At 51.5% G+C, this 18,862-nt stretch overlaps 7 protein-coding genes across 7 annotated transcripts; 2 read left to right on the forward strand and 5 right to left on the reverse strand.

Moving 5' to 3' along the window:
- Nucleotides 1-278: 278 nt before the first annotated feature.
- CCOS01_16151 (uncharacterized protein) lies at nt 279-1,369 on the reverse strand (the record flags this gene model as incomplete). The annotated part of the gene is made up of 2 exons (XM_060464288.1): nt 279-1,220; nt 1,289-1,369. The coding sequence occupies 2 exons, from the start codon at nt 1,367-1,369 to the stop codon at nt 279-281; spliced, it is 1,023 nt and encodes a 340-aa protein (XP_060305052.1).
- A 1,132-nt stretch (nt 1,370-2,501) lies between these two features.
- On the reverse strand, nt 2,502-3,703 carry CCOS01_16152 (uncharacterized protein; the record flags this gene model as incomplete). The annotated part of the gene is made up of 4 exons (XM_060464289.1): nt 2,502-2,740; nt 2,794-2,871; nt 2,927-3,354; nt 3,612-3,703. 4 exons carry the CDS (start codon nt 3,701-3,703, stop codon nt 2,502-2,504), a joined length of 837 nt encoding a protein of 278 aa, XP_060305053.1.
- A 1,797-nt stretch (nt 3,704-5,500) lies between these two features.
- CCOS01_16153 (aldo/keto reductase) lies at nt 5,501-6,555 on the reverse strand (the record flags this gene model as incomplete). The annotated part of the gene is made up of 4 exons (XM_060464290.1): nt 5,501-6,244; nt 6,300-6,357; nt 6,414-6,424; nt 6,481-6,555. The coding sequence occupies 4 exons, from the start codon at nt 6,553-6,555 to the stop codon at nt 5,501-5,503; spliced, it is 888 nt and encodes a 295-aa protein (XP_060305054.1).
- A 625-nt stretch (nt 6,556-7,180) lies between these two features.
- On the reverse strand, nt 7,181-8,260 carry CCOS01_16154 (translation factor pelota; the record flags this gene model as incomplete). Its single annotated transcript, XM_060464291.1, has 1 exon — nt 7,181-8,260. One exon carries the CDS (start codon nt 8,258-8,260, stop codon nt 7,181-7,183), a length of 1,080 nt encoding a protein of 359 aa, XP_060305055.1.
- Nucleotides 8,261-11,270: 3,010 nt separating this feature from the next.
- CCOS01_16155 (WD repeat domain-containing protein) lies at nt 11,271-14,432 on the forward strand (the record flags this gene model as incomplete). Its single annotated transcript, XM_060464292.1, has 4 exons — nt 11,271-11,448; nt 11,564-11,703; nt 11,762-11,895; nt 11,948-14,432. 4 exons carry the CDS (start codon nt 11,271-11,273, stop codon nt 14,430-14,432), a joined length of 2,937 nt encoding a protein of 978 aa, XP_060305056.1.
- A 492-nt stretch (nt 14,433-14,924) lies between these two features.
- CCOS01_16156 (thioredoxin) lies at nt 14,925-15,446 on the reverse strand (the record flags this gene model as incomplete). The annotated part of the gene is made up of 1 exon (XM_060464293.1): nt 14,925-15,446. One exon carries the CDS (start codon nt 15,444-15,446, stop codon nt 14,925-14,927), a length of 522 nt encoding a protein of 173 aa, XP_060305057.1.
- Nucleotides 15,447-17,608: 2,162 nt separating this feature from the next.
- On the forward strand, nt 17,609-18,608 carry CCOS01_16157 (uncharacterized protein; the record flags this gene model as incomplete). Its single annotated transcript, XM_060464294.1, has 2 exons — nt 17,609-17,828; nt 17,884-18,608. 2 exons carry the CDS (start codon nt 17,609-17,611, stop codon nt 18,606-18,608), a joined length of 945 nt encoding a protein of 314 aa, XP_060305058.1.
- Between the last annotated feature and the right edge of the window lie 254 nt (nt 18,609-18,862).

An 18,862-nucleotide genomic window follows, 5' to 3' on the forward strand; every position in this document is an offset into this window, starting at 1 on the left:
ACTGCTTGTCAAGAGGTTACAACAACACTCAAGGATGGTGTGATTATGACTGTCTATTGGCTGACTTCCAAAATTGGCGCTTCACACAAGGTTTAAGGGTCCAAGCCGGAAGTGTCCATTCAGTGGTTCTTTGATTCTTCTTTTTTTTCTGCCTTCGTTGTCATTGCTACACTGCGGCATAGGTACAGTGCTACTTCCAACGTCAATCACAATCAAATACCGTCAAGAGAAAGTCGAGTGCGCTTTGTGAATAAGACTCATCTCCACAGCAATCTACTTTAGTAGGAATCCAGTTCTCCTGAGATGCACATCTTTACTGCCTCTGCAGTGACCTGATCTAGATTCTCCACCGGGAGGTTCAAGTCCATATTGGCCAAACCGTGCTTGTGCTCGACGTCACCGTCAGTCGCGGAGAAGAAAATGCGCGAGTACATCATTCGCGAGAACCCATTTCTGTCCCCTGATCTCAGTGCCTCGTAGCCAGCTTCCCACCTCTTTTTCGAGCTCTCATGGTTGATGATCCAGTCCTCATTTGTTGTCTTCGTGACCCTCTTCATGCTTTCGAACATATCTTTTTGAGATACCAAGAAGCTCGAGACGTAGAACACATCGTTGGCCCAGTTCTGAATATTGGGAGATTGATCATCCTTGTCATCAGGCAGCCACTTGAAGCTCAAGAAAGCGGCCAGTCCGCGGCCACACTGAGACCAGGTGGAAGTATTAATCTTAACATCGCCCTCATCGAATAGGGTGAGTGACTTGTTTTTGACGTCGAATCCATATCGATTAGGCGAGCCGGCCACGCTGAACTCGTACCAAAATCCACAAGACATGATGATCCATTCGCTTACCCCAAGGCGCTCAATCTCTTTGACGGCTCCTTGAAAAGAAGAACCGAGAAGAGCATCTTTCATCATGTCTTCATTCTTCGGATCAGGACCCCACGCGTTCGGCATGACGTAAGGGACGCCAGCTTTGGCCGCAGCCCGTACAAGCTTATTTTGGGTCTCCTGGCCGACGGTGGACTTCATTGTGATGATCAAGTATTGCTGTCCCCTTAGAGCCTCCACAATCGTGCTCTCGTCGTCGTAGTTGACCTTGGCAGCAATAACGCCGTTGGGTAATTTGGAATCGCTGTCATGTCGGGTAATTGCGGTGACCGAGTGCTTTCCACCTTTCAATAGCTCCCGAGTTACAAACTTTCCCATGGTACCAGCAGCCTTCGAACTGTCAGTCTCTTTTCTTGTGATTTGCGGGGGGGTCGCGATTTGGTTCAAGAGGTACTTACACCGACGATGGCAACTTTCTCGATGCGATTCACAAAGCCTTCCGGCTGATCTTTGGCAAATCGAAGAGTCTTGGGAGCCATTGTGTAGATGATATCTGAAAACCGACACGGTGGGTTTTTGATTGAAAGGTAGAGCAGTTGTTGATAGTGGTCACTCAAGGGTGTTGGCCTTTATAATGTTTTGGAACCAGTTGACAAGCTAGGAATGTTTTCCGATCAGGTAAATAGCATGGTGGATTTTATATGTATTTCTTCAGCGCCTGGAAATTAATTGCCTTTCTAAAACGTGGAAAAGGTACTTCTGCATCATTGTGGATCATCATCGTGTAAGACAATGGGAGCATCGTGAGGCAAATGAGACCGTGCGCTAGACTCGGATTTACAGGAACACTAGGCGTAAATACGCTTCGCTCTGGGTATGAGATTTCAAATGGAAGAAGTCTTTCAGTTGCAGACAACGTCATTACGTCTTTTACGCTAGCTACTCGTCGTATTCTAATATATGTTGGCCCTGCCGGCATTAAGCAGTCTAAGCGCGCAAAATGCCTCAAAAAAGAATAGATCATACCCGGTTCCCTGGACACTACATTAGGCGTGGGAGCTTATCGTAAGTCCGCCGGTTGCGGCCGGGAGTCGGAAACCTGAGTTTCCATATTGGGAACACCCAGCTCCGACGCTTGGCCATCGGGCGACGCTTACCCCAGAAACTAGAAACATTGGACAGCCACAGTTATTGACGTATTCCTTCACAATTCAGGCGACAGGATATCCGTTTAAGTGATCCCCTCCCATATTTGCAACCTCTTAACTCCGCCGGGGCGCCATCTGTCTTTGCGCCAAGCCGGCGCCCCATCTTCCCAAGCCGGGCCCCACGCCGTGATCATCAAGTATCCTTGGCCTTGGCATTCTCCACACCCTCGACATCACATTCTCTTGCACGCAAGACGCGACGCTGATGTGATATATTACTCACAGCGCGTCGCTTGATACTTTAGAAATCTTCTTATTCTGAGAGGCCTCCGTGGTTTCATGACGCTTTGTACAGATGCTTAGCGGGTAATGACGCCCTAGAGTATGTGCATTTTGATATCTACAATGGTTTTACAACACAATGTGCCAAGCCCGATACGGCTGGCGGTGGTGACAATGTATCTACAGGAATTGAAAGCCTTCGACAACAAACAATCTCAAAGATTTGCGTCAGATTGTCGGCTTATTCGGTCAAGTTATCCTCCGCGATGGTGATGGAGTCGACGGTCCATGTGATACCGTTGTCCTTCGTCTGCCATTCTGTGTGGGTAGCGTTGGTATAGGAGATAATGTCGGCCAAGTTTGTAACAGCCTTGTCGAAAACAAGGGTGATATTGGTGTACTTGTAAGCCGGCAGAGTCCCGCAGCCATCGCCGTAGCACTCGTTACCAGAGTAGAAGACGGCAGGTCTCATGCCCTTGGCTGTAGTGGGTTGTCAGCATTCGTCTTGGAAGTTGATACGGGGCCTAACGTACAGTCAGACTCGGAAGAGATGAGGTCTCCGTTCTGCCAGATCTTCTGGTCGATCATGTCGGTGGAGGAATTGAGAGAAACTTCGACACCGTAAGCAAATTGATCTCGTAATCGAATCGGGCATAGCAAACATACTCTCAAACTCAAGTGTGGCCTCCTTGTTGACCGGAACGTAAGCCTGGCCAATTTGACCACTGGGTTGGTAAGTGCTGGCAGCAGCACACCACTGCGTGTTGGGAGCGCTGCAGCCCCAGACGGAGTTATCGGGTCCCCAGTTAAGGAGGGGCTGGACAAAGTTCATGTTGAGCACGTCGCCGTTGTTGGGGTTGTCCTGAACACCGATCCAGAGGGAGAGCCAGCGCTGAGTCTCATCGGTCTTCACCCAGTTTGTGGGCGGGTTGGGGACCTCCATGTTGTAGGTGGCCTTGGTGATATACTGACCACCGGTGGTAGGGCCAAGGTAGAACATGTTGCCATACTCATAGTTGGGGTAAATGTCGGCTCTAGCTCCCAGAGCCAGGAAAGCGGCGGCAGCGATGATTGAGTTGCGCATCTTGTAAGGACTGTTGAGTGAAAAGAATGACGGGGAACGAACGACGAGAGATCCGGTCTCTTTAGTTGGCAAAGGTCCAAAATCGAAGAAGAGCGTGATGCGGTTGGCTATCGTGAGAAGAGTTGCCAAGCCCCGTGCTTTTGTTCTTATAAGTCTGTAAGCCTTCATTTAGTTGATACTACCCCTAGTTGGAACATTTGGTAATAAAGGTGGACGTGCCCCTTATCGTGGGTCGGTTCAGTCTACGGAGAAATTAGTCCTGCCCACACGGGTAGATCGGCATCCAGCGCAACGGTAAGTGGCGGAATGATATAGATGAGATCGTCCGTCGGTTTCCTCTTGCGCAGCTCAGAGTTCATTTTCGCCTGTGCTCTGTTGGCGCGACTCGCCAGAATCATCAAGCAACAGAGGCTCAGAGCGCGTGCCACACCTGGCGGGCCAGAAGCCATCACACCACCACGGGATACCGACCCGATGCACTATATTCTACGGCATAGACCCGAGATTGCAACACACCTTTTGCACGCCTCAAAGCTTGAGTATTGTTGTAACTTGCTTGTCCGCCGTCGTCACCGGATCCATCGCAAGCTGAAGATTTTGAGCTAGACTCGGAAGAGTCAACATAACCCCGCAACGGTTTCAAGTGGGATACCTAGCTCAATACGAAAATTAGCCGATTAAAAGAGCTGCCCTGAAGTCTTGAGCTCCCTGATTCATCCGAAAGGTTGATTGATTTGTCTTATCGGGACAAGTTACCGTCTTCTTCCTTGAGTTGTCAACCCTTGTCAGCAACACATAAATATCCACCTGCGAAAGGGTTAGAGAAAGGGAAGTTTTCACAACATAACTATCGCTCACGAATTGATCTGGAAAGGGTCTTGATGAGGCGCGTGTTTCTCTCTAGGCTCTCCTTTCGTTTCAACAACAATCCACCCCAAGCATTGTAGTCAAGCATGGAGTTGCTGTGGTTTTGGCACAAGCTCAGTTAAGGTTCAAATGCCTTAGCTTTGGGGTAGTCTAAGCTGTCAATGCCCAGATTGCAAGCAAACTCTATTCAATGGAAGCACCTCAAAAGTCAGAAGCTTATTCTGAACAATGAGGTAGTGGGTTGGCAGGGCTTGCAATCAACACAGACGAGTGCCTCGCGGATAGGCTGCGGAATGGCCGTATTTACTTGCCCAGATCAAATAGTAACTTGGCTCTAGTTAGGTTACAATATCGGAGCATTATGCCTTTTGAAACAGAACAATAGTACCAGGGGGTGAATGTCGCGTTAGTAATAGTACTGGGAGAGCCATTAGCATTAGTCATTGGTTGTCCTGGTAAGATTGTCAGAGATGAACGAAGGCCGTGATCAAAACCTCGATGTTCAGAACGCACAAGTCTTCAGACTTCTAACATATTTGAGTGATTGACATCACACAGCGTAAGTCCCCACGGATCCGAAAATTTGTGGGAAAGTGTGCGTCGCCTTCTTAGCATCGAGTAGTAATACTAATGGGGCTTCATCTAAGTATTTAATGTATCATAAGGTTAGATCCTAGGCCGACGAGAACCTGTCTCAAGGGCGACTTTGACCTCCCATGTCTACACAGCGCTTACTACCGCAGTACACTTCAAATGCGGTATTGCGGGACTGCGGAAGAGCTCAGAATTCCCTGGTTTTGAGTCGCCACTGACTTTGAGAGCGATAGACCCTTCCCTCGGTGTTGACAAGAAACTCGTTGCCAGTCCCAACTTTATTTCTCGACGTACCTATCATATTAAATTCAAGTGGTGGGGGCAGAAAGGACACTTACTTGACTACCTCAGAAACACGACAAGAAGTTCTAGCGCGGAGCAGAATTGCTAGGCCATTCTTACGCCCATGGCCGGATTTGAGCTCAGCTCATTGATTCTAGTTCAGAAAAGAGGTGAGTTCGTCGACCAGGCGCTGGTCTTTGGCGACTATTAATGCGATCACACGACTTTCTTTCGTTCTTTGGAGGGGCGGGTGCTGCGGCCTCAAGGGTTGCATCTGTGGGTAACGCGCATTTTGTTTTGTATATGCATGGTACTTTGCTTTGTCTATCTTTCTGATTATGATAGTGAACACATGTGTGGCTAAAAACGAAAGAGCTTGAGCTAGGCTGCATCGCCAGTGACCCTGGATGCTGTCAACCGCTCTTTGGTCCGTCCAAGGGGCTAACAGTTGGGTCCCAGCAGACTGGGGAGTACTCGTCTGTCTCCAAGTTTTTGACGTCCTCGTCCGTCAGTTGAAAATCGTAAATCTTGGTGTTATCCAGGATACGAGTGGGCGTCACACTCTTGGGGAGAGGGATGTAACCCTTCTGCAAGCTCCAGCGCAGCAGGATCTGGGCCTCAGACTTGCCATACTTCTCGGCCAAGGCCTTGAGAGTCTTGTCGCCCCATCTCTCACCTCTGACTAGAGGGCTATAAGCCTCGATAGCGACGTTGCGCTTCTGGAGCCACTGAACGATGTCGTTGCGTGCGCACCAGGGATGGATTTCGTACTGAGCGACGTTGATGGCGCCGCCCTTGCCTTTGCCGCCGCGCTCTTCCTCTAGCTCCTTGATATGCGTTTCGAGCTCGTCCAGGTGGTGCACGCCGTAGTTGCTGACGCCAATGGACTTGACCAGACCAGCCTCTTGGGCCTCGACGAGGGCCTTCCAGGCGCCTTTGCGGCCCTCCGAGCCGCCATAGGGGCAGTGAAGCAGCATCAGATCAATGTAGTCGAGGCCGGTCTTTTCTAGAGTATCCCTGACCTGATCCTCGGCATCGTCGTAGTTGATGTAGCGAACCTTGGAGGTGAAGAAGACTTCGGAGCGGGGGATATCCTTGACACCACGGATGGCAGCTCCGGCACCAGCCTCGTTCAGGTATGAAGCCGCCGAGTCGACCTTTGATGACGGTCAGTAGGTGACGAGAATCGAGGCTTGTATGGTAAGAACTCACATGGCGGTAGCCGACTCTGAGAGCTTCAGTAGTGACCTCTTCAGCTTGCTCGGGCGCACTAGCAATCAATGTTGGCAATGTCAATTGGTTTGATGTGTTTGCAGTTGTACTTACGTCTTCCATAGCTATGTCAATGTCAGTAATAAGGTCACGATAATCGCGCAACGGGAAGGAGTCGTACGCCATAGCCAAGCACGGGAATCTCGAGGCCGTTGTTCAGCTTCTGCTTGGACTGAAGTGTGAGTGCGGACGCCATATTGTGGAAAAGGTGCGCGGAGAAAGCGATGGGTTGAATGAGATTGCGCTTTTGAAGATGAGATGAGGTGAAGAATACAGATGGGCTGGCTGAGAGCACTTGCATTCGCAATTTGGGCATTGTCTGTCTTCTCGAATGAGGGCATTAGTCATCCCAATCCAGGATAAAATGAGGAGTGATCCCCCGCCATTTGCACCATCCAATCTGTCCCGTCGGCTGCATGTTCGGTGTTGCTGTGCCGAGCTTCTGCGCGCTGTCGGAGACTCCTGTTCATTGGATCACGAATCGTGTCTCACACGGACGTTTTAGTGAGCACAGGCGACGGTCCAGGGTGTTCAGGTACCTACGTCAGGGCATGGGCCCGGCCCAAAAAAGGAGGGGGAGGGGCAATGGGCAGCGCTCATTACCCCGCCATTGAAGCCCCTCCATCGCTATCTTAAGATCGGGCAGTATTCTTTCTATTTTGTTGTATGCCCGAACCAGAAAGAAATTGAAGATGCGCCGAGTCACCTACACAAGTTTATGAGTTTATAATGTTTTTGAACCTCCTATTTATAAGCATCTTTCTTTTTCATGATGCACTTGTTTGGTATCATTTACTCATATATATGTATCCGCAGTCGAATCAGATGATGGACTCGCCACCCGCTTCACCGCTAGCTGCAGCACTATCTTCATCCTCATCGTCGTCCAGGTCGTGGATAGGGTAGGACAGAATAGCGGCAACACTGCCCAGCATGTCCAGCCGCTTGCCGCTCTCGTGGTCACTGCTGAGAATCCTGACATCGCCACCGTCCGCTTTGACCTTGTCCACCATGGCCACGTACTTTTTCCTCGTTGGAATGTCCGAACTGCGGAATAGCGAGTTGTTCATGATGAGGATGCCGCCCCCAGGGCCGATGGCACCTTCGGCGACCGCTTTTGCCACTGATGTTGTTCCGTACCACGCCCTTCCGTCCTCTAATCGGAGTCGTTCGAAAAACTGATCCATCAGTTTGGTCTCCTTGGTGAACTTGAAGTCCTTGAGCTTGTTGCCCATCTCAGGGCTCTTGAGAACCTCGTTGAGGCTGTGCACGTGGCCCGAATTTGTGTGAATGACGACCGCCTCCCTAGCGATTCCCGACAGCTTCTTGTCTGATTTGTCCCTCCCCTCGTCCGCAATGTACTTTTTGAAATCGGCCGCGGTGAACCCAGGACTAGCGAGGAGCAGGGGTCTCGGAGTGTCAAAGTTGACGGTTCGGAGAAGGGCGGTCAGCGTCTTTTCGTAGAAGCGGGTCATGCCCTGTGAGGTTTCGGTTGCGGCGCTTCGCTTTTTGGGTATGACGCTTTCGATTCGCTGCTTGACGACGGTGCGGAATTGGCTGATGAGGCAGATGTTGGCGATGCCCTCCTGCATGACGACGGCAGCCATGGCGCCATCTTTGTCGTCTGACAGACTCTCTGATAGTGTGTCTTTGGCGACCGAGTCCCAGCCCTGCGGCTTGCTCAACGTGAAGGGGCGAGAGACCTCGAGGTCAAGCGTGTGATATTGACCCAGACTGACGTAGGCATTTTCCGACTTGACTACGCCGCTGACCTGGAGCTGACCGACAATGGGATCGAAGAAAGTGCTCTTGACTTGGATCGCAAGGACGGTGTGAACTCGTTCGGAAATCGTGCTGCCGGTTTTCGTTTCAGCGACAACTTTCCTCACGGCATGCGCCATGACGAGGTCGCCAGGTGTGATGAGGTTGTAGGCATGCCACTATTATGCCATTAGTCGGACTGAGTTGGTGTGTTGTGAATAGCGTCTCGTCGCAAGATGTCGCAGCGTTAGACGCATCAGGCAATGGGATAGAGTGGGTTCGTGGACTTGCCATATCCTCAGAATCTTCGGGCATAAGGGTAACTGCATCCTCGGCAATATTTTGCGACGGCTTGGTAGGAACAAGCTTCATTGTCTAGGAGGGTGTGCTATTGAAGCACGCGAGGAAGAGTTAAGAAATTACTAGGTTCGTGTTGGGGAGAAATTGAAGTTGCGACGATGACGAAGATCGAGAATGTTTGAAAATATCTGGACGCAGATTGGCAGATTGAATTACCTCTGGGCTCTAATTAGCTGCTGGGGAACGGAATGCACTACGCATCATTTCAGGCCGTCACTGCACTGTACCTCCGAAAGTGACGCCAGAAGCGCTGGGCTGCCCGGTGGCGGGGTTGAGGTAGGGTACGTACCTAGGTATTTTTATGAATTCCATGTTTCTTTCTCTTATCGTTATCGCTATCTATCGGAGACAGGTCCGATAACGATTCTCGTCTTCCTCCAATTCCAGGTCCTCAGAGCCTCTCTTGGGGATTCAGGGTCATTAAGGTTCCCCAAGTGCTCAAGAAACTCTACCTCAGCCATGACCACGTGAAAGGCCGAAAGGGAGAGCACAGTCGGGTTTAGGTCTTCCCTCCATGATCCTAGAAGTCGAGAGATCCTCAGCTCCAGGCCGGTGATCGAGGTTCCCTCTCATTGTGAAATTGAAACACTGGACGAATCCCCGACGCCTCAGAAGGGTCGGAGCTGCCACTTACCTCGCTGCCAGGTGCTTGCTTCGAATTACGACCGAGGTCAAGATCCTTTTCGAAGTAGACTCATCTGAAGTCAATTATTTCAGCAAATTGCCCCGAAAATCACTCATACCTTGTTTACCATTTATGAATACAGGCACGTAGACCCTTTGGTCCCTCTCAAGGGTATCAACCCAAACCCCCGTGCGGTGCGTGCTCATCGACCGGCTTAGGCGAGTTGAGTTCAGGCATAGTCGGGCGAGTGTAGATCGACGTCATAGGTCTCGTCATCGTTTTGATACCCTGCCATTGCTCAAAGTACCCTTACTTTATCCATAGATACTCAACATAATAGCATATTCATTTCCTCGGCGCATACAGGTAGATATGGAGTATAATTTGCCGGCGCGCATAATTGAATGGCGGAGAGGTTTGTGGGGAAGCGATAAGGAGTGTGCAAATGTGTCCAATACCCATTTCTTACTATGAACTGCAGACTGCCCAGTCTAGACTTTCTAAGAAAACGCCATGTTTGGAGTCTGGATGAATTAGATCTCTTTTACTGTGCCCCTAGTTACCGAGGAACGAGGACACATCGGAAAGCTGGCTGGTGGCGATCGTCCAGTGTCGGCATCAGTAAGCAGGCGATCCAAATCCAAGTTCCAGCCTAGTGTCAGTGCTCCAAGCCTCCAATGTGATTTTGTGTGTGTGTGTGTGTGTGTGTGTGTGTGTGGTTGTGTCGTCTTGGGTTTCGCCTTGCCTTGTGCTACCTCATGGGACAGGATGAGTGACTGAGTCTTCCATGTCTCCGATTTCCCTCGCAATCGTTTCTTACATCTGACGCCAACCTGCTGTTTTCGGCGCACTTTCCTCTGCCACCTTACCTTCCTTAGGTACCTTGCGGTCCACTCTCCGTGCCTTCCTCTTTTCAAGGTTCCTTCCTCTTTCCAAGGTTCTCTTTCATTTCGATCATTTCCTTGCTCATCCTTTCCGTCGGCTTCCATCGTCGAGATAAATACTCCTCCAAGTCATCATTGCGCACTCAGTAGGGAGAATCAAACCATCGTCAGCATACCTTAGACGTCGTCATCTCCACTACGAGTGTCAAGTGCGCGCAAACTCAATCGCCAATTGCCTCGTGCCTCGGCTCCGTAATCATTACTCCAGACTCTATTTTTCTTTCTTGAATCTGGCCAGGGTAAGGTACATACATACAATACGGCCAGATCTGGGCCAGTCTCATCTTTTCCGACTCATTGCGCCAGAAAAAGAAACACAACGTTTCTGCGTTCCTGTTCCCCCACACTCTGCCCTTCTCGAAGCGGGTGCATCCTGGACAGCTGCAAGGGAAGCTATGCGGATCCAGCCGAGAATCGACGGAGACATACAACTTTATCTTTCTTGATTACCTTCCTGCGTACTGCGTATTCTTCCGAGTACAGATACGTTCCAACACCATAATTTTGCCGTCAAATTACCAAGCCAACCCGAATTGCCCGCATACGGCAACTAGCAGGTTCTGGAATTGCTTACCGACCAACACCAGCTATACCTTACCTAGCTGTTCATCAAAGAAAGGGTGGAAACGCGGGCTGCGTGGATGCCTTGCTTTAGCATACGGAATACGCGGACTGGACGAATCCGAACCCGCGTAATACGTACCCAGTTTCCCAACCACCAGAAAACACCACCACCGACCGCGTTTGACCAACGACGGTCGAGCGAGCAAGCGGGCGCCGTTTTCCTTTGGGACAAAACCTCGCGCCGCGCCCAGCACAAAGTCCACTTCTTCTCGTTTCCCAAAAAATTTCGTATCGGAAACGACGGGATCCAGGAGAGCGATATACCCGGTAGACAGGCCCTACCGTTCAATTCACGGCCACCCGCGGCGACAGGCAATATCGGCCGTCTGCGAATTCCGGCCTCCCCGTTGGACCGTCAAATCATCCGCCCACCGTCGTCACACTGCTCCAATCCCATTCGTGAAGCTCGGGTGTCTCGGATCACTCGTATTACTACATCTTGAATCACTCAACCACCCACCGACGGCCACCACACCTCGAATTCAGGCCCGCGACCTACTCAGCTTACCCGCGCTTACCTCCCACGCCCACCAACGGCCCAAGTGCCTGCAACTCTGTACGCGGCTATCTTCCTTGTCGGCGTTCGCATGATGGGAAATGTCGACCCCTAGGTCTTCTGCCATAAAATCCATGGATGCTGGCCGTCGCGAAGATGGCCAGGCACCACCACCACTGCCGCCCCCGGCACCCGTTTCTGAACCTCGTCTCTCGACCCCCCTCAGCCGTGAAGGCTCTTCGACTGCCCAGAAGTCACCTGGCGGTTCAGAGTCTCAAGGTACGTAAAGATATGCGGATCTGCCACGCATTGGGGCCCTGGTTTTCCAAGGTTGAGTCTGGGGACCGTTATTGACCCTGTGTGGCGCACATGGTGGATGTTAATCGTTGCATAGGCAGCAGTTTTCCGACCTTTGCCAAGAAGACACCCACGAAGCTCGTCCGGAGTACGACGCCGAATGCAAAGGACGGCAAGGCCGACAAGCCCTCGCCAGTCGCCGTCCAATCTCCTGCCGCAATTGACCCGCTATCTCAGGTTCGTCGCCGCCGTTGGCATGGCGGTAGGAAAGCCTTTGGTTGCTAACCTTCCACAGCACATTCTGATGCGGACCAACACTGGCCATACTGTCCCTCCTCAGCTTCGTAAACGCCCCGATAGCCCTACTCAGGTTCCAGAGCAGCCAACGAAGCTTCCTGCGCATGCATTCGATGCCACCAAGGACAAAAAGTCCGCACTCTTGAGTCCCCTCGTTCATGCTAGTGGTACTAACCAATTGTAGAAAAGGGCCATCATTCTTAAGTCGATTGAGTATGCGGGGAGGACGAAGACGCGAAGACGACGAGGACTCCGTCTTCAGCGATCACCGAATAGATGGGACCAATGCCCAGGCCTTTGGCTCAGTCATTGGGTCCGGATACATACCCCACCACAAAGAACCTCCACGGTACATCCGGGTCAAGGCACACAGCAAGAAGATCCGCGAGTTCAATCGCATGTTTCTTGCTCAGGAGCTGTTCATTCCACAGCCCGACTCGAAAGACGATACGAATACGACAGCAACAGCGTCAATCGACACACGACGATCGAACACAAGCGGAGCTATTTGGGCAACGGAATTCAGCACCGATGGCAAGTATTTTGCTGCTGCGGGAAAAGACCAAGTTGTGAGAGTATGGGCTGTGATCACGACGCATGAGGAGCGGCGTCGTCACGAAGAAGAGGAAAACGCAAATGGGGCCAATGGAGAAAGGTTGAGTGCACCTGTCTTCCGAAGCAAGCCGGTTCACGAGTTCAGAGGGCATACCGGCGAAGTACTAGACCTCAGTTGGAGCAAGAACAACTTTCTGTTGTCGTCGTCGATGGATAAGACTGTTCGTCTATGGCACATCAGCCGGAAAGAATGTCTCTGCACGTTCAAACACAAGGACTTCGTCACGTCAATAGCGTTTCATCCTACTGACGACCGGTTCTTCCTTGCGGGATCCCTCGACTCGACACTGCGTCTCTGGAGTATTCCGGACAAAGCTGTAGCTTACTCTACCCAATTGTCTGATCTCATCACGGCTGTGGCGTTTTCGCCTGACGGGAAGACTGCAATAGCCGGAGGGCTCTCTGGCATGTGCATGTTTCACGACACGGAGGGCCTCAAACAGAACTCTCAGTTGCATGTGCGATCATCGAGAGGCAAGAATGCCAAGGGCAGCAAGATTACTGGTATCAAGACGATGGTCATTGATGACGAAGTTAAGGTTTTGATCACATCCAACGACTCAAGAGTACGCATATATAATCTGCGCGACAAGAGCCTTGAATCCAAGTTCAAGGGCTACGAGAATACTTGCAGTCAAATTCACGCCGACTTCAGCGACAACGGACAGTGGATAGTGTCTGGCAGCGAAGACAAGAGAACGTATATCTGGTCTGTGCATTCCCCAGAATCAGACAAGGAGAAGCCTTGCGAATACTTCGATGCCCACTCAGATCGAGTTTCAACAGCAATATTCGCTCCGACCAAATCGCGCCAGCTCCTGGGTGGCTCGGGAGATCCTCTTTACGACCTCTGTAACCCTCCCCCAGTCACTCTAATGAGCCTCGAGGAGTCCATTGCCAGTCAAGCAGGTAACTCGGACGACGAAAAGCCTCAGGTCAAGCAGCAGAAGATCAAAAGACCGGAAGAATCGCCCGCTTACATCGAGAAGTCGAAACATTTTGATGGGCAAATTCTTGTCACCACGGACCAATCTGGGGGCATCAAGGTTTTCCGCCAGGACTGCGCGTACATCAAACGTCGCCATGAGAACTGGGAAACGGGTTCAACATTCTCCCGCCGCATGGGAGGAAGCATTGTTGGACGCAGCGGGAGTGTAGCAACGCGCACAAGTGTCGGTAGCCAACCGCGCTCACGCCGGGGCTCGGTATCCCGCCTGGCAGCCCCTGGCGGTGCTCAGCTGAGCTCCGACATCAATACGTGGCGGCATGGGATTGAAAGTGGGCGCCCGAGCTCCATGATCATTACAGCATCTCAAAGCCCACGGTCTCTATCGCCTAACAAGGCGTCACGGACGCCAATTAACAATAGTGCCTCCAACCTTGCATCAGAAGCGCGAAAACAACCATACAGTGGATCATCACCACCAGCACGTCCGCAACTCCCAGCTAGTCCCACATCGAGCCGGGCTTCCCGTGACCGGGCTCCGTCCATCCCTCCGACCCCGAGTTTCTCTTTTCTATCCGCCGATGACGACGAAAGCGACGAGCTTCGACTTGATCCTGCGGGCGCCAGCTATTCTTTCTGGAACCTCAATCGATGGCGTGGGATCTCATCCTTGCGATCGTCGGTGTCGTTTAGTAACGTCAATACATCGCAATCGCAGGTTGGCCAGGGGCGAAATAGCATGAGCACAGCAGACACGATGCAAACTTCGGCTAGTAATGGAACCAAAGCCTCCCGCCGCAAGAGCTTAGGTGCGGGCATATACGACTTGGCCGTGCAAGAAGATCACAAAGGCACAACGAAGAGCATTGAGGATGCTGCTGATAAAGCTGAGGTAGATGAACATTTACTACAGCCAGACAATTCGCGGATCGGAGATCGTCTTCGGAACTCGGTTGTCAGCCGTCTAAGCTCCGAGTATACCAGCGAAGACGGCGAACAAATGACTTGTCAAAAATGTGCGAGCAAGGATTTCAAAGCGAAGAGAGTTGGTGGCAGACAACGCCTGATCTGCGTCAAGTGTGGTAAGCTTGCCGATGACGGCAGGTAGGAACGAACAGGCAGAGACATGAGCGGAGTTTTGTCTGAGGGACAGAAGTTTCTTGGGGCTTGATTTCAATTTTACAATTTTTCTTTTCGACAGCGACGGATTCGACCGGTTGGGCACGATACGACGAGGCGCATCTATCATGATCAAGAACAACAGATACCCCACACAATAACGGCTGCAAAGAAATGACCAAGGACGACGGCATATATCTCCATTTCTTTTACTAGTTTTTTCATACACACAGACCAAGGAGTCGAAGAATATCGGTTGGGTAGCATTTTTGGATGACCAAACACAGCAACAAGACGGCGCAAATGAGGAATCGGGGGCATGAAAAGTTTGAAGAATTAATACAATGGAACAAACTTGATATTTTTCTGCTACGCCACGACCCAAAAAATTCACCCCGTCCTCCAACTCACATGTGCGTAGCGGCGCGACAGCCGCAGCGTGAGATTCTGCTTAAAATGATGAGAAACGCGACGGCGGCAATCAACCCCTCAAGGACATTTTCCAGTCCGACCTCGGGCCCGTATTGCCGCCGAGGGTGTAGCCGCCAGAGACAGTGGAACCATCATCAGGCTTGACGTTCCTCTCGGCGGCTGCGGCGGCTTCCTTCTTCTTCCTCTCGGCCTCGGCCTTCTGTGCGGCCGCCTCGGCGGCTTTCTTCTTGGCCAGCCCACCCAGCTCCTGGACGGTGGTCTGCAGGCTCCTGGGATCGGCGCCGCGGATGACGCTCCGTCCGCCGTTGTACGGCTGGCCGTTTTCAAAAAACATGAAGGTCGGCATTGCTGTCACGCCATAGCGTCGGGCGATATCTTGGGCGGAGTCGACGTTTACTTTTACAAACACCAGGGAGCCTGGCTGGCCGTGGGTGTTCGAGAGGGACTCGTATATCGGTTTGATGGCGTGGCATGGGCCGCACCAGTCTGCGTAGAAATCGGCAACGAGGTATGTGTTTGATGAGAGGAGGTTCGTGAACTCTGTGAGTGTTGTGGCGTGGAGGACGACCATTTTGGCGGCTTGAAGATGTGAGGTTTTAGTGTTGCGAAATGAGATGATAGTTGTACGTCGCTATGTATGGTAGAGTAATTGAGATGAAGTCGTCGGCAGATCCGTAGCGTTGTCTCTTCGTTCCCACACGTTAATTATATACTGGGGACGCAGCAACCTATCTTATGAGAAAGGCTCACTTGAACTTGCTAGAGTGAGGGCGCGGGTGAGAATAAGAGTGGGTGTGAATGAGGGCATTCGTCACCGACGGTAGTGATCTCGTCAGCTTCTCTCTCCAGCGGTAAATGTGGGGTCGGCGACCGAGGAAGCTTCCAGGTGCTCCGGAGCACAGTCGAGGGAACACTAAATTTTGGTCATTGGTTGCGCCCCGCGCTGTCCTCTTCAACTAAAGCACTCAAGAACTCCACACCTGTCGCTGCAAGCAATGGAATTTGTCACTATCGCATCCCTTGCGCCTTACGAACACTACATCACACCTGGCACGTTGCCAATTGGATCGACCCTTGGGCTCTCCTAGGGCGGCCTGCTGCATGTGCTCCAGATCGCTGTCCCATCTGTATAGCAATGCAGGCCGCCGAGTCGGTGTCATCTGCATGGTTCCCGAGTCACTGGATCCTCATGACTTGCTATTTCTCCAACTGACGTAGTTACCATTGCTGACCACTCCATCAGTGCTCAAAGGGCTTTAGAATATGTGAGTAATTATCTGTGGTTGTAGTTCCTATTATGAGAATGCTCAGAACGTTCGTTATTCCGTCTCACACTCTTCATTGCGATCTTACCCATCGTTCTCACTCAACGCCGTCGCACCTTATGGTCTAGCCATGCTCTGTATGCTACCATTGGCCTCTCTATCATTGGAGCCAACATCAGACTTCATGAGCTCTGCCATAATGACGCTATTTTGCGCGAAATTACTGTCTCGCAGAGCCTTCCGGGGTAGAGGGCACCAAGTGCTACCGTCTTACATCTCTTTCACCAGCAAGCGTCCACAGTATCCGGTCAAGTTGAGAGTCGCTTTTTAGCACACTGTCTATATGTGAGGGAAACTCACGATCTCGCGAAACGCCGGCCGGCCACCGTCGAGTGACGGCAACACACGGTCCCTAAAGGACTACTAACACCCTCGGCTCTCAGAATAGAATGTTTGTCTGCCCTCGGCGGCTCTTTTGGACAAAGTGTCTAGGATCATCCAGTCCATTAACCAACAACCCCTCTTTCACCCTTTGACATTGCGTCAGATGACCCCATCAGGTGTCTTGCAAAGTCGCAATCCCCCCAAACCTCAAAGCGCCCGTCGCCCCCTTTCTCCCAACTTGATCCACGGCTCTCACCACCCCTCCAAGTTAGTCTTTCGCACCTTCATGGCCGTGACCGGCGCCTAGTTCAGCGCGAAAGGCTCGGAGGACATGTACCATGTTTCTCTCCAGGGATGTCGGGGATATCTCATGTGGTGTCGGCCGTCTTGGGTCTAGTCTTGTACTGACCCTGCCGCTCTCTGACCTTATCGAGTTGATCTTGCCCCTAGAAGACCAGGCTGCCTCCAGAAGGCTCGAAGCGCCTTGAGCTGACAGCCAACCCTCATTCAGGAACAAGTGAGATGTGTATATTCTAGCCTGATATGGCCCCCACCCTCCACGGTTCGACGTTGAGTCGAGCCTCAGGGGTATGAGCTCTCTCCTTGTCCTGGTATCTTGGGATCGTCAGGAACCATTCTTGCATAGCACTGAGCGCTAGCTATGAGCGTCTCGCTGGACGACGAAGTGGCATCGACTGATGATAGCCTGTGGCTGGTATCCCTTGGCTCACCTTCGAAGCAACTACAGGGTGTTGTATCTCAAATCTTGGGAGCAGCATGTCTCATGTCGAGTGGAAGGGTCGCCCAGGTGGCGATGTTCAGAAGAAGGCTGTTGGAAAGGCCGCGGTCTCGATGAAGTAGGCGCTGATAAGTCGTAACAAGCCCATTCGCAAGCTCAATATGCGATGGACATGTTCAAACTTGCTCAAGACCGGGTGAATCTCATCTAGTATTCACTTGAGACATATAATGTAAGATATCTTCCCGTGTTTCTCGAGTGAGGGCTCGTAGATAGCAAGCATTTCCTCTTTCTTGAAACAAAATTCAAGCTCCAACATAGTCGTCATATACAATCTCTTCCAAAATGTCTAGTTACCAGGCCCTCAACTTTGGCTTCGAGCTTGAGCTATCTCTCAATAGCAGCAAGAAGCACAAAAACTGGCTATCCATGGCCCAAGACACCAGCAGTCGCTTGGCCAAGAAAGGAGTCAGCAATCATGTTAAGGAAAAGGTGGATGGGAACTACCGTAAATGGTCCATTGTCCAGGAGATCACGATCCCTCAGAATCCTGCCAAGAACAACTGTCAGTATATCAAGCCACGCAATAAATGCTGAATCCTGATGCTGAGTCGGCTCAGGGGCCCTTGAGCTAGTTTCCCCCGTCTTCAGCCTCGAGTCTCAGTGGCTGTCCGATGCAGACAACATCTTTTCTGCTGTCCAGAAGCACTCGTCCGTTCAGATGCTTCCCCAGTGCAGCACTCACGTACACGTCAGCCAGGCAGATCAGGAGTTCTCGTCATTCCAACTGGCCTCTTTGGGCAAGGCCATCCTGGCATATGAAGCTTGCTTCGATGCCCTCGTACCGAAGGACAGAGCTGCCGCCTACTGGTGCCAGAGCAACCGCCGGAACCCGGTGTTATCTCGTTACCAGACCCTTGAAGACTGTCTCGACGCTCTCGACGTCGCGGCTCAACGAGGGACTACCGCCGTCGTTGAAGCGATGTGCCTCTTTCCGGCATCCAGTGCGTATGGAAGAGCACATGGGAGAAAGAGAGATTTCGTTCACGGCAAAGTCTACAAGTGGAACTTTGCCCGCTTGCTAGGGCACGACCACAGCCGCACTATTGAATTTCGACAGCCTTCGGGCAGTACTTGCATGGAAGATGCCATCGGCTGGGTTCTGTTGACACTAACGTTCGTTGCTGGTGCAACTGGAGGCGGCAACTGCATCGGCTCGTTGGAGAGTGGCGGTGATGACCGGTTGGAATTTTGGCAGCTTTTGTGTCATGGAGCTGGGGTTCTTGGACTTGATCCCTTTCTACTTAATGTCTTGAGCGGGTTCATTGGTCGTGCAGCAGCTTGATCGAGTGTACGCCGTCGATCACATAAGAGCTCTCTCTTCCTTATTGCCCCTCAAGTTGGCTTCCTTCACCTCCCGCTTGGTCGTTTGGTTCTTGGAAGACCATTAGTAGCCACTGAGTATCTTATATTTTTCAGCGGCCTGGCTCTCAATCATCTCAAATTATAATTGTGATGATGGGAGTTTCAACCGTTGCCAAATGCACGTAGCATTTGTTCCGGCATTCCGGCAGCCACTTCCGGCCCGGAAGAGTTCCC

This window comes from Colletotrichum costaricense (genome assembly GCF_030867565.1).
Source record: "Colletotrichum costaricense strain IMI 309622 chromosome Unknown Scaffold_28.1, whole genome shotgun sequence".
In the NCBI taxonomy this organism is placed as follows: Eukaryota; Fungi; Ascomycota; class Sordariomycetes; order Glomerellales; family Glomerellaceae; genus Colletotrichum; species Colletotrichum costaricense.